This window comes from Rhizophagus irregularis, chromosome 12, assembly GCF_026210795.1.
Source record: "Rhizophagus irregularis chromosome 12, complete sequence".
Lineage (NCBI taxonomy): Eukaryota > Fungi > Glomeromycota > Glomeromycetes > Glomerales > Glomeraceae > Rhizophagus > Rhizophagus irregularis.
This window is the reverse complement of record NC_089440.1, coordinates 2,768,367-2,782,816: the sequence shown is the minus strand read 5'-3', so window position 1 is coordinate 2,782,816 and position 14,450 is coordinate 2,768,367. Positions and strand designations below refer to the sequence as shown.

The 14,450-nt window shown below is 25.8% G+C and overlaps 2 protein-coding genes across 2 annotated transcripts; one reads left to right on the top strand and one right to left on the bottom strand.

Moving 5' to 3' along the window:
• Positions 1 to 26: 26 nt before the first annotated feature.
• On the top strand, positions 27 to 5,225 carry OCT59_004121 (uncharacterized protein; the record flags this gene model as incomplete). Its single annotated transcript, XM_025319344.2, has 24 exons — positions 27 to 104; positions 269 to 385; positions 465 to 549; positions 630 to 760; positions 829 to 981; positions 1,187 to 1,360; positions 1,442 to 1,630; positions 1,697 to 1,861; positions 1,943 to 2,082; positions 2,170 to 2,275; positions 2,350 to 2,475; positions 2,554 to 2,739; positions 2,803 to 2,973; positions 3,057 to 3,172; positions 3,249 to 3,310; positions 3,376 to 3,507; positions 3,595 to 3,710; positions 3,815 to 3,988; positions 4,073 to 4,249; positions 4,322 to 4,434; positions 4,506 to 4,635; positions 4,718 to 4,792; positions 4,868 to 4,979; positions 5,050 to 5,225. 24 exons carry the CDS (start codon positions 27 to 29, stop codon positions 5,139 to 5,141), a joined length of 3,120 nt encoding a protein of 1,039 aa, XP_025174095.1. The 3' UTR covers positions 5,142 to 5,225.
• A 236-nt stretch (positions 5,226 to 5,461) lies between these two features.
• Positions 5,462 to 7,945, bottom strand: OCT59_004120 (uncharacterized protein). Its single transcript, XM_025319343.2, has one exon. It carries the CDS (start codon positions 7,675 to 7,677, stop codon positions 5,995 to 5,997), a length of 1,683 nt encoding a protein of 560 aa, XP_025174094.2. The 5' UTR covers positions 7,678 to 7,945; the 3' UTR covers positions 5,462 to 5,994.
• Positions 7,946 to 14,450: the final 6,505 nt, after the last annotated feature.

Sequence of the window (14,450 nt, the reverse complement as noted above, 5' to 3'; positions counted from 1 at the left end):
TTTTTGATCTGTTCAATTACGAAACCATGACTGAAGAAAAACAGCTCATTTTAGACACTAAAACCTTTCATAAACGCGCACGCATTTTACAAACCATTTGGAAGGTACGTGTGTATTTGAAAAATACTTGGTGCAGTTCCTCTTTTAGTTTGCGCTCTGCTTTTTTCTTGATTCACGAAAACAAACGTGTATCACAGTGTAATTTTTAATACTTGCTTAAAAAAACGCGCGAAAGTTTGATCAGGGTTGAATTTTGTTTCTAACTTAGGAATCGTTGAGTAAAAGTAAAGATGCAAGTGACGAATTCCAAGGCGCTGAAACCATACTTATTATTGTCGGTGATCTTCTAGAAGAATATCCATATCAAAAATCTACGGCGATTCAGGTTTGTAAATAACAAAATTTTTTCCTGCTAAAACGTTCCATTAAACAAAATTTCTTTATTTATTTTACATTGATAAAAGACATGGCTATTAGGTTATGAATGGAGAGATACATTAATCTTATTGACACAAGATAAATTCCACTTCGTTGCTAAGGAAAAAATGGGTAATAAGTTGTTATATATATATATATATATTATGTTCTTTATTGGTTAATTTACTAAATTTTTTTCGAATTTATTATAGCCGAAGTTTTGGAGCAATTAAATCAAGGCGACAAACAAGTATCTGTTGAAATTCATAAGTATACAAAGGATCAATCACAACACAGAGATCTTTTTGAATCTATTATCACTTATATAACCGAAGGAGAAAAGGTATTACATTGTTACCTCTATTATTAGGTACTGTAGAGATAATGTAATCACATTTTTTTCTTCACTAGAAACGTCTTGGAATATTGCCAAAAGATTTGAAGGAAGGCAATTTTGTGCAAGAATGGTCGGAAGTATATAAAAATTTCAAAGATAAAATTGAAGAAGTTGATGTTAGTGCAGGAGTCGCATCGGTTTTAGCTGTTAAGGATGAAGAAGAATTGGTATGTCAAATTGCAATTTTTAGTTCATAGTGGTGTTTATTGGGATGGTTTGGATCGGATTAGATTAGGGATATGTATTTAAACAATTTGTTACAATAATCCGAATATGAATATGATATTTAAACATGTGTGGTTTCTCTAATATGATTAAAAAAAGTCGAATGAACTTGTAAAGATATATAATAACCATAATATTCAATATTAGAAAACGGTCCGAGTTGCTGGCAAGCTTAGTTCTTTGATAATGCAACATTTCATTGGAGTCGTGACTTCCCTCGTTGATGAAGAAAAACAAGTCACTCATGAAAAATTATCTGAAGATATCGATAATATATTAACAAGCGATCAAAATACTTTCCTTAAAAAAGGAGTTCAAGATGTGTGTATTTTTTTTTTCTAAAAAAATTTCACAATTTTTTATTCATGATAATTATATTATTTCTTACATTATTAACACCAGGTTGATCTCTCACGAGCGGATTTTTGTTATACTCCAATAATTCAAAGCGGTGGTATATATGATTTTAAATCTTCGGCTGAATCTGATAACAGAACGTTACATGCCGGAACTATTCTTTGTTCATTTGGTGTTCGTTACAAATCATATTGTTCGAACATCGGTAGAACTATTTTGTTCGACCCAACTAAGGTATGCGATACTTGCATCTTCAAAAATAATTGTAATTGCTCTATAACTAACCGTTTCTCATTTTAGGAACAAGAAAGGAATTATGAGATTCTGTTGGAGTTACAGCGGCGTATTGTTGAACATATAAAAAGTGGAGTAAAACTTCGTGATGTTTACGTGAAAGCCATAAATTTTGTTAAAAATAAGAAACCTGAACTTGTTTCACATTTTGTAAAGAGCCTCGGCCATGGGGTAAGAATTTTTTTTTTTTTTTCTTTTCTTTTTGATTGTTTTTAATAATATTAAACAATTTTTATTTCATTTATTTTTTAGATGGGAATCGAATTTAGAGAATCCGCATATTCTATTAATGCTAAAAGTACAAAAGAATTCAAGGCTGGAATGGTTTTTAATTTATCCGTCGGGTTTCAAAATTTAGAAAACTCAAAGGCTACAGACGAAGAAAGCAAAATGTAATTTTATTTATTTTAGCTATTATATTTTCTTTTATCGGTTTAGAGATTAATCATTATTGTCTCCTAAAATTTTTTGGTTGACAGTTATTCACTTTGGATAATAGATACTATTAGGGTATCTAATAACGAACCAGCTCCGTTATTAACGGAAGGCAATCGGAAGTTAAATAATATGGCTTTTTCCTTTCAGGTAACTTTACCTATATACTGATCAAGTGCAGAATAATTTTTTTTTCATTAAATTAACAATGTTTCGTTATATAGGATGGACCCGAAAGTGGCTCTGAAGCAAAGAAAGAAAATAAACGTCCTGCTCAAAAAGTTGAAACCAAGAGAACTGCTATGAGGAAATCTACTGTCTTGAAAAGTAAATTCAGAAGTGAAGATAAGGTAGGACTATTTGTATTAATCATTGTAATGTTTTTTTTTTTTACCTAATTATGATATCAATTTATTCATGTTTTGCAGGACGAGGATTCCGAGCAAAAACGGAAGGAGCACCAGGCGGAATTAGCTAAACAGAAACAGGCAGAAGGATTGGCACGATTTGGATATGGTGTAGATCATCAGACAAGTCAAAGGGAAGCCACTTTTAGGAAATTCGAAAGTTATAAAAGAGATACGGCTCTACCAAAGGAGGTCAAGGAATTAAAGGTATAAAAATAAATAATTGTTAATTTTAAATTATGCTCATAGATTAACAAACATCTATTATAGATAGTTGTAGATCAAAGAAACGAAACGATTATTCTTCCAGTGTTCGGACTAGCTGTTCCTTTTCATATTTCTACTTTGAAGAATGTAAATAAGACTGATGAGGGCGAGTACACTTATTTGCGAATAAATTTCCTAACACCAGGACAAGCTTCTGGCAAAAAGGAAGATATGGTAGATATCAATTACTATTAAAATAAGAACAATCTTATGTTCAACCTTCACCTATCAATTTACATTTTCTTTTTATTATTAAGCCTTTTGACGATCCAAATGCAAACTTTGTACGTGCCGTTACCTATCGAAGTATAGATGAGAATTTGTCGGAAATTTATAGGAAGATAGTTGAACTTAAAAAGACCGCTGCAAAAAAGTGAGGGTTAATTTACATTTACTAATTTATCGATATATTTTAGTATAATTAATTAATTAATTTAATTCATGATCAGAGAAGCCGAGCGGAAAGAAATGTCGGATTTAGTTGAACAGGACAAACTAATCGAGCTAAGAGGTATTGTATTTATAATCTGTTTATTATAATAATGTTCTAATACATTTACTGAATTTTCCATTTAGGTCGAAGACCAACGCATCGTTTATCAGAAGTATTCGTTCGTCCAGGTTTGGACGGGAAACGTATACCTGGTGAATTAGAAATTCACGAAAATGGTTTACGTTATCAATCACATCGAACTAATCAAAAGCTAGGTTAATACTTTAAAGAAAGGTTCTACTTTATGTATATATATATATAAAACTAACCTTTATAACTATAATTCTATGAATTAAATCTAGATATTTTATTCAGCAACATTCAACACTTATTCTTCCAGCCATGTGATAATGAACTAATTGTATTATTACATATACATCTTAAGAATCCGGTCATACATGGGAAGAAAAAAACCAAGGTTCATCATTGTTATTTATATTAGTTTATATATATATATCTTTCCTTAATATAAAAGATTCATTATTTTTAATCTATCACTAATAATTAATATTTAAAAAATAGGATATTCAATTTTATCGTGAAGCGTCTGATGTACAATTTGATGAAACAGGAAATAGAAAAAGAAAATATCGTTATGGAGATGAAGATGAACTTGGTGCTGAACAAGAAGAAAGAAGAAGGCGAGCTTTATTGAATAAAGAATTTAAATCCTTTGCAGAAAAAATTGCAGAATCAGTAAATATTAATAATTATTCTTTTAATCCTTGTTTATTCATTATCATATTTTTTTTTTATAATTAATTTTCGAATAATTTTAAGAGTGAAGGTCGAGTAGACGTTGACATTCCCTTTAGGGAAATAGCCTTTCAAGGAGTTCCTTTCCGTACCAATGTGTTATTACAGCCTACGACAGAATGTCTCGTTCATTTGACAGATCCTCCATTTTTAGTAATTACAATAGCTGATGTTGAAATAGCTCATTTAGAACGTGTTCAGGTAAATATTACGATAAAATGTTGCTAGTATCGAAATTTTTTTTAAATAATTATTTTTTTCATATATTACTAGTTTGGATTGAAAAACTTTGATTTAGTTTTTATTTTTAAAGACTACTCACGGGCGCCAGTTCATATTAACACAATCCCTATGAATCAGTTGGAAAATGTTAAAGATTGGCTTGAGTAAGTAGGCAATATAGAGTCTTAATTACATTATTATCGCTTGACTGATAGATTTGTGTAAAATTATATAGTCATGTAGATTTGGTTTTCTATGAAGGACCACAAAATTTAAATTGGACACAAATTATGAGAACTATTCAAAAAGATCCAGCAGATTTTTATCAGGATGGAGGCTGGTCTTTCTTAAATATGCATGGAGAGGTAAACTACTAATTTGTACAAAATAAAAAAAGGAGATTTTCCCCCTGTTAATAGTTTCTAATTCAATTGATTATCTATTTAGGGTGATGATTCGGATGCTTCTACTGAAACTGCAAGTGAATATGTTCTCAGTGAAAGTGCATATAGTGAATCGAGCGTAAGTATTATTAGTAATAAAGTCAATTCCTTAATTTGTTTTGTCACGAATTTAAACTTTAATTGATTCTTTTAGAGCGATGAAAGTAGTGATCAAAATGAGGTTTCTGAATCAGCCGGATCTTCCGAAGAAGAGAGTGATGAGAGTGGCGAAAGTTGGGATGAGCTTGAAGAAAAAGCGCGTAAAGGTAAGTATTAAATATAATTGGTTAGTTATGTGAATATATAATTAATAAACAGAACTTTTATTTTTCATAGCTGATGAACGAAAAGAAGTAGGAGGAGGTACTTCTAAACGTAAAGAAACACCCGATGACACGCGTGGCAAAAATAAAAAAATTCGTCGTTAAATAGTTTTGTTGTTATTATTAATGACTTTTTGGTGAAGCTTTATCTTAAAAAAAGAAATTAATAAAATTCGGACGTTCCGTATTAAACAAGATAAATAAACCATTAAAATCATTAAAATATAATTCAATTTTTTCGATGATCAATAACAATCAACCGCAGTATTAATGTAAATATTTCGTGATAAAAATAAAGTATGATAATGCGTATTAGAATTTATTTTTTCTTTGTCCGACCATAAAAAAAAAAAAAAAAAATACTGTATAAATACTAAAAAATATATACAAAAAAAAAAAAGAAAAAGAAAAAAAAAATTTTTTTTTTTCATGACTAATATAATAAATGATATAAAAATCTTTCAGAAAAATAAATTGTTCAAAAATAATAAAATTTTTTTTTTTTTAATAAATCAAATTATAATAATATCTACATACTACAGATTATATTTTTAGATTACCAATTACCCGATTACCAATTACCCACATCATCCCAACTATACATGTTGCCGAAACTTTTTTTCAATTTCGGCCGCATTTCGGCTCCAAAATATAGCTACTTGTAGATATATCAATAAATTTTTTTAAACCTCAGATAATTTGGGCCAGATCTGCAGCAACTTTTAGCAGACTTCAGAAAATTTCGGCATAATCTGTAATAATTTCGAATCGGACTTTAAAGTTTTGGCCATATATTAAATATAGGTTGTCCGAAATTCCAGAGCCCTGCCGAAATTATGTAAGTTGGTCGAAATTCCTCAAAAGTTCTTTCATAGGTTCTTCAGACCCGGATTAACCTATTTGAAGCCTAATTTCAGCCAGATCTATGAAATCAGATGATTTTGCTTTGACCAGTTTGTCATGTGGGCGAAATAGCCGAAATATTTCGGCAACATGTATAATCCCAACTAACACCGCCTAAAATTTCTTTTAAACTATCTTCATCTACAGAACTTTTCTGCCAACCGGACAAAAGACCTTCCGGTTCATTTGTAATACTTTCAATATCTTTTTCAGTTATTCCAGCAGCATCACCCATAGTTATACAACCTAAATGACCAGATTTACGTCTTAATTGAGCCAAATATCTTAATGAATCGCATGTTACAAATCTACAACCTATTATAGTTAAACAAACCAAAGAAAAACTATTATTTGCTATAGATTCTATCGAATAATTTGTTATGGAATTCATGTAAGATAAATCTAATAATTGTAAATTCGGACATTGTCTTGTTAATAAAGCTATTGATTCATCAGTTATTTCAGTATCACTCCTAACACTCCTGATCACGTCATGATAATCACCATCACCATCAAAGGAAATATCATCATTAATATATGTAATAGGTAGAAGTGAAGGACTAGCGAGAGCGGAAGAATAAAGAACTTCTAAAGGAGAAGGTCTCGCTAAATTTAAACGTTCCAAATTTTCTTTACAAGAATTTGCTATAATTCTTACGGAAGAATCAGTAATTCTACCTATTCTTGCAATATCTAACCAACATAATTTAGTACAATTTTGTACCAAAATTTCAATAGATTGATCTGTTACTCTTGGACAATCGGATAATCTTATTTGTCTTAATCCGGGACAACCTTTCGCTATATATATTACACCTTTATCAGATATTTTACCACAATCAGCCACATTTAATGAAGTGAGATGATGACAAGATTTTGATAAATGTTTTAAACCAATATCAGTAATCTTTCTACAACCAGATAAATTAATTGATAATAAAGAGGAAGAACAAGAATTTTTTGAAATAGCTTCTAAAGAAGAATCAGATAAATGTTTACAACCATTGAGATTAATACACCTTAAACGAGGACAAGCCATAGCTATGGTTTGAATTAAAACATCAGTTACTTTATCTACCTTATCGTAACTTGATGAAGAAAAATCGAGTACTTTTATATAATGACCAAATTTTTCAATTGGAAAATTTTGAGGTAAAGGACAAATTTGAAGAGATTTATATAGGAAAGGGGTTACCATATAATTCCATGATTTACAAACGAATAAACAATTATAGAAATCTTTCCTATTAGGTAATTGTTCAAATATACATAATAATAATTCTATTGGTAAATGATGTATAGTGGTTTTAATCATAAGATATTTTGATTTATTCGTAACTGATATACCGGATGAGATACGTTTTGTAGATAATTTTGTTGAAGAAATTATTGAATTTTTTCTCGATTGAATTCTCATCGGATTATTTATCAATTTACGACGTTGTTCTTCAGTAAGTCTTCTAATATTACCACCATTATTATAAGAGGAATTATTATGAAACTGTTGCCTTCTTCTCTTTTTTCCATGACGAACCGATGATGAATAACCATCATTATTTAATAAAGAATTAAAAGATGCGGTCCGACCTTTATTATTGGAATTATTTGATGATTTTGACTCCGCTATTAAAAAATCTATAAAATCTAATATTGGTCTGCAGACGAAGAGTATAGGGGAACACCATAATCTTATTACGTTATAAATCAAATTAAAAATCATTTCTTTAAAGTTGTGCATTGTTGGTTTTTTTTGGAAGAGAGGTGTCGTTTTATTTTTTAAGAAAAAAAAAAGGTAATAATATTTGATAGAAATCTTTTTTGGTTTTTTTTATGTATCCAAAAAAATATTTTTTTAATGATAAAAAATGAAATAATAATAAAAAAAAATAATAAAAAGTGAAGAAGCGTACGTTTTTTTTTTTGGTTTTTATTTAATTTTTTTAAAATTTTTTTTTTTAAAAAAAAATTTTATTTTTTTTTTTAGTTGTCAAACGGTAAATAACCACGAAAAAAATAAAAAAAATAAACGACGAACAACTATATATAAAGTTTTTTTTTTTTGAATAGTTTTTTCGAGTTTTTGAAGATTATGAATGGATGATTATACAACTTGTACAACTGCTATATCAAAAATATACAATATATATACAATTTTTAATGATTTGCAAGTTACAAACTTGATTATTTGGATCATTGGGACCATAATATAAAAAAAAAAAAATTTTTTTTTATGTGATTATTATTTATACAAAAATATATGCAATACCGTATATAATTTATTTATGTATTAGATAGAATAGCTAATATAGGTAGTAATACTTTTGGGACTTTGGAAAAAAAAAAAAAAAAAATTTATGGTAAGGCGTCTTTGTTTATAAGATCAGATTGGTGCATCAGAACGTAGGAGGAAATTGGCATAGTTCACTGTTTTTTTTTTTATATATTATATTATATTGTATTATTTACAATAATTTTTATTTACTTTATTTTATTTGACATATTTTACTTTATTTTATTTTTTATCTTTTTTTTCTTTTTATAATTTTTTATTTCTTTTTTTTTTTATTATTTTCTTTAAAAAAAAAAGAAAAAAGAAATAAAAGGAAAAAAAAATTATTTATTTAAAAAAGAAAATTATATTTTCGTAATAAAAATGCAAGAAAAAATGGAATATTTTTTTTTTTTTGCTGACAGGTACATGTCGTGTATGGTAATTGTTGTGTAAAGTTAATAAACCGTTCAATAAATCCGAGTTTTGAAAAAAAAAAAAAAAATTTTTATATAATAGGATTAGCACAGGATTATCAAACAAGAAGTTACAAAATAAGATATTTGGTAATTTTTACATTTTTTAAAAAAGAAAAAAAAATTTTTTTTTTTATTATTATCAGTTATTGTTATTATTATTATTATCAGTTTATTATTATTATCATATCATCATTATTATTATCATATTTCATTATTATAAACTAAAAAAAAAAAAAATTGTTTAAAACCTAAAAACATAAAAAAAGTTTTTATGAAACATGATTACATGAAACTAAAAAAAATCATTTTAACTGTATAAGATTATAATGATGAAATTTTATTTAATTTATTTAATCCCGATTATACCGATTATTTGGAATTATTAGATTATTATGGATTTATGGATTTTTCTAAAGAGTTGTTCTTAGTGTTCTAGTGTTCTTTTAGTTGTTATTATGTGATAAATATGTGATAATATTGTGTGATAATACTGATATATTCCTAAAGTCGAAAAAAAAAATTTAATTATTTTTTTACTTTTTTTTTTTCTCTCAAAAATTTTATGGAATGATTTTTTTTATATAATACATAATACATATATGTATTAGATAACAACTAAACAAAAAAAACTATACAACAGCTAACAAGTTTTTTTTCTTCTTTAAAAAAAAAGATTTCATTATAATTTTATAACGGCGTAAATCATTTTATTTTATTTATTTATTTATTTATCGTCTGACAAGAAAAAAAAAAAAAAAATTTATATTAAACTAAGAATATCTATTCCATCAAAAAAAAAAATAAAAATAAAAATAATCAAATGTTTATAACAAATAAATAATTTTTTTTCTAAAACCTAATTTTTCGAATTTACGAATTAAAAAAGAAAAAGAACATTTTTTTTTATTTATTTAGATTCTTTTTTTTATTTCATCGTAAATGTTTTTTTTATCGTAAATGTTTTTTTTTTATCGTAAGATGTTTTTTATTTTATCGTAAAAATGTTTTTTTTTTATTGTAAAAGAATAGAAAAGAATAGTTATCGTAAAAAAAAAATAAGGAGACCTGATTTTTCATATGAAAAAAAAATACTTTTTCAAAAAATAACAATGGATAAATAAATTATAAATTATATCATTATTATATTATATCATTTTTTATTTTTTTGACATGTGTTAAAAACAAACTTAAATGTACAGCGTGTTTCTAGAGAAAGAAGAAAAAAAAGGAAAGAGAGAGAGAAAATAATAATAATAATAATAATAATAATAATAATATATATATATCATTAGTAAACAAATCAGCAAAATAAATAGATTTATGATTATTTAAAAAACGGTCAAACGGTCGAAAAGGCTTAAAAAGTATTTATTGAAGATCGATTTAATCGAACCCGAAAAAAAAAAAATATGTATAATCAAAATATCAAATGTTAAACATTTCTTATAATAGAGAAAAAAAAGTGGGTCGACAAGTATTTATAGGAATATAAATAATGATGCAATCTTTCGTGTTATTTTACCACGAAGGTAAACCAACATATAACCAACATATATCTAACATTTTTTTAATAAATATGTAATGTATTAAATATAATTAATACAACATTAGAAGTAACGATTCAATATGCATATATACATATCGAGAACGCGAAATCACGAATTACAGCATATCAATGCATATCTCGCGAGTGAACTTTTTAAAGTTTACGTTTGTCACACAGCATATAACTTATTTTTAAGTGATTATTAAATTACGTATTTGATATGCATCATGCAACATAACATAGCAAATGACCTACTGTGTGAAAAATTTGAATAGGAAGTGAAAAGAGGTGGAGTACATACAGTAATATATAATAATAAATTACTTTTATGTATCCGCCTAAAAAGAAATCGTTCTGATTATAGTTAAATTAAAAAGTAAGATGAAGTAAGATCGGATAACCAGATAAACCAACTTATACAATAAACGTGAGAGTATATCGAGTATATCGTGCTAAATGCAGTTGAAATAGAGGGAAATTTACATTTTAACAAATAACATCATACAGTATATTAAATATTTATGATCATCATTCAAAAAAAAAAAACCTAGAATTTTATTCTTAAAATATTCGGGAATTTAATAATAAATATATTAGAAATCAGAAAATATTTTAAAAAATTATCTAAATATCTAAATAATTACCTAATTATTTATATTATTATCAAACTAATCTATAATAAGAAAATTTCTTTTAATACTTTTTTATGCTTTTTTTTTAAAAAATAAAGTTTTATGACTTGGGAAATACGTAGATATGCTGCAAGAGGTCACACGATTTGCCTCATTGTGTAGCCCAACTTTTTAATTATTGGATCGGTCACCTTTTAGTGGCTATCAATTTGCCATAAATCACATAAAGAAAACAAATAATGAACTCGAGAAATCTTTTTTTTTTTGTTTACGGAGTGTTATCGGAATTGTAGATATTCATTGAACCCTTCCTCCTCCTCCCCAAAAATATAATGTAAATGGGAATTCAATAGATACACTTTTAGAAAAGCGTGATTTTAACCAAATTTAACAATGAATAATTCACTAAAATTCGTTAACATGATTTTCTGGTGATGCCAAAATATGATGATGATCGATACTATACATAGCGTAGAATCGAGAATGATATCATATAATCTTGATACAATAGTTGTCAAGGGTCCTTCCGATAACAGGATTCATTATGTAATTAGAGAAACAACCAGAATGTCGCGTGATCCATTCTTTCTATTGTTTGTTAAAGTTGTTCTTATTATTGATATTAACAAATTTTTGTGTAATTTCAAATAATTTTATGGTCTTATAATTTTGTAATTTAAAACAATTTAAAAATTATTTTTGTGATTCTTTTATGAAACATAAAGAAAAAAACTCCTTAAAAATTTTAAATAACCAAACCAAGAATTTTTTTTTGTTTTTTTTTTTCAGGTTAAACCATTAAAAAAGTGTGATGTATTTTAGGTGATATATTAATTAATGAATTAAAAATTATATTGGATAAAATTATAACATAATTAACATAATTACATATAATATAATTTATATATATATATAGCATATAAATATTTTGATGTACAAATATAAATAATAATATGTATGCTTAATTAAGTTAACTTGTGATAATCTTGAGAAAATTATTTTTTTTCGACTTAGAATTGACAATATCTGCATATTGCATAAATCAGGTATTATAATGAATGGCATCATTATTTAATACGTTATTAAATAAGAGAATCTTTTTCGGGTCCTTAATTTTCCTTTATATGTTTAAAAAAATTTTTAATGATGGGAAAATTTAAAAAAGAAAATTCAGGTAAAAAAAAAATATTGTTGTAGTAAAATGGTTGAATTTCTCGTGAGTTTCAAAATCCATAAATAATAACTTTTCACTTGTTTCCTTTTTACTTTATAACCAAAAAAAAAATAAAAATAAAAATAGTTAAAAATAATAAACAATATATTTTAAGAGTTTCACCATTCTAAAATATAAAATCCGGATAATTTTCAAGTAAACAAATTTCTTGACAAAGTAAATGGGAAAATAATCAACATCTTAAAGGGAAAAAAAATACGCAATTTTTAGTAAAGAAAAAAAGAAATTTATTCTAAAAAAGTTTTAAGGGAATTTCTTAGTTTCCATTTAGACCATTAAAAAAAAAAATGATAATCAATTTAACCATACATATCTATCATATTGAAAAAGAATCAAAATAACTACGCCAAATGACTTTTTTTGTTTTTTTTTTAAAAAAGAAGATAACGCTTGGCCCGAGCGATTATGATAACGATTATTTCTAAATTAAGTAATGTTTATAAGAAATTTCATTGTAAAAAAGAGATGTTTTGATCAGATGGTCAAAAGCTGTCAATTTTTTTTTGTTTAAAAGCCACTTTAAAATGTCAAGTTTTAAAACGAGAATAACTTTATACTAATATTTACTCGGTAATGTATTTTACCCTGGAGAAATTATTTCTCATCTACAAAGCCACTTTATTACATAAATGAGGCTTAGTCCCTGTTACACCTATTTTATTTTCATCTCAGAATTTAGATGACTTCTTTCAAAAGAACAAATTTTCTTTTAATCATATACTGTGTAAGGTATCATAAATTTTACCATGTGAGCACAATTGGCAGCATAATTGACAGCTCAACTGCATTAAACTGCACCATGTTAATCCATGTCACAATTGTCACATGATTTATTTGGTATCTCCGTCCTCGAAATATTTTTTTAAAATATATATATATATATATATAATATAATATATATATTATATAAAGAAAAAAAAATATTAATTAACAAATAAAATATTTTCTTTTAAATGTTTATATGATCGAATTGATATTAGATATGATTATCTTTAATTACTTTAATTAATTCCCCGCAATTTACAACCGTAATTATAATCTCGAGATTTGGACTTGAACTTAAATTAGTTAAAGATATGATACAAAAAAATTTAAGCATAAAAATCCTTTTCAATTTTACGGATATTTTTAAATTTAGAATTAAACTAATAATCTTAAAAAAAAAATTTGTGGGGGAAAAAAAAAAAAAAAATTATATATTATGCGCTGTATTTGATTGTAAATTGATGAAAAATGATGAAGAATAATTTTGTACTTGCTTATGTGAGTAGATCCGTTAAAAAAATCATATTTTCTTTATAAGATAACGCACGGACAATTCTTTATATACTAAACTTCTTTTAGATACTTCAATATTAGAAATTTCAGGTTTGTTATATTTGTCATATGAATTTTCCAATTTTCCCACTTACCCACGTGAAAAATATATATTACATATGGTCTGTGTTATCATTGTTTGGTAGTACCGCAGTATCAATCCCATTCAAACTTAAAAAAAAAAGAAATCTTTTGGCTAGCATTATTTTTTAAGTTTAGTATTTATATGAAATTTAAATATCATGGTTTATTACTAGTGTTTTTCACTTTTAAAATGATCGGAATTTGATTATTAGGTTTTATTATTACTCTTTAAATGATTTAAGCTATATAAAGTGAAAAAATTTATTTGATATATGGTTGGTCAACCTGTTGTGATATGTGATTAAACTTAATTCCAAACTCGGAAATTGGTATCATTGATAATCCCGAACTTCTCTATTTATTAATTTATTATTACTAAGTTATTTATTTACTTTAAAAAATAATAATAACTGTTTGTCTTACAAAATGAATGAATTACATTAAACATTTTAAACATTGGTAACAATTAAGTTGCATAAATATTACAATCTGTTTTTTACCACGCGAAAAAAAAAAATAAATTTTTTTTTATCGCTTCATCTTTTTTGTGGTTGGTTGTGCGAAATCATCACTACATGAAATAGAAAAGTATTATTATACATAAAATAATGATTGATCTTAATTTTGTGAAATGTTTTTCCCATCAAAAAAAAAAGTCATGAGAATTTAATATATTACAAATATAAATAATATAAATTATCAATTATATTTTTCCCGACTTTTTTATCGTTTCAATGAAATTTTAACCGGTATTTCCTTCGGAATTTCTCCGCGTCACTTTTTCTTTGGATACTTATTAACCGTGGCAAAATAATAATAATAAAAAATATTATTAATAATTTTGTCTAACTTTTTTTGTTTATATTAAAAAATTTATTTAATAACATAAATATTTTGATGAAATAGAAAAAATCTGTGTAAAAATTATTATTATTCGGAATATTTATTAT

Bases quoted from the DNA above. Each gene is read 5' to 3' on its own strand.
- OCT59_004120 (XM_025319343.2), bottom strand. From the start codon at position 7,677: ATGCACAACTTTAAAGAAATGATTTTTAATTTGATTTATAACGTAATA.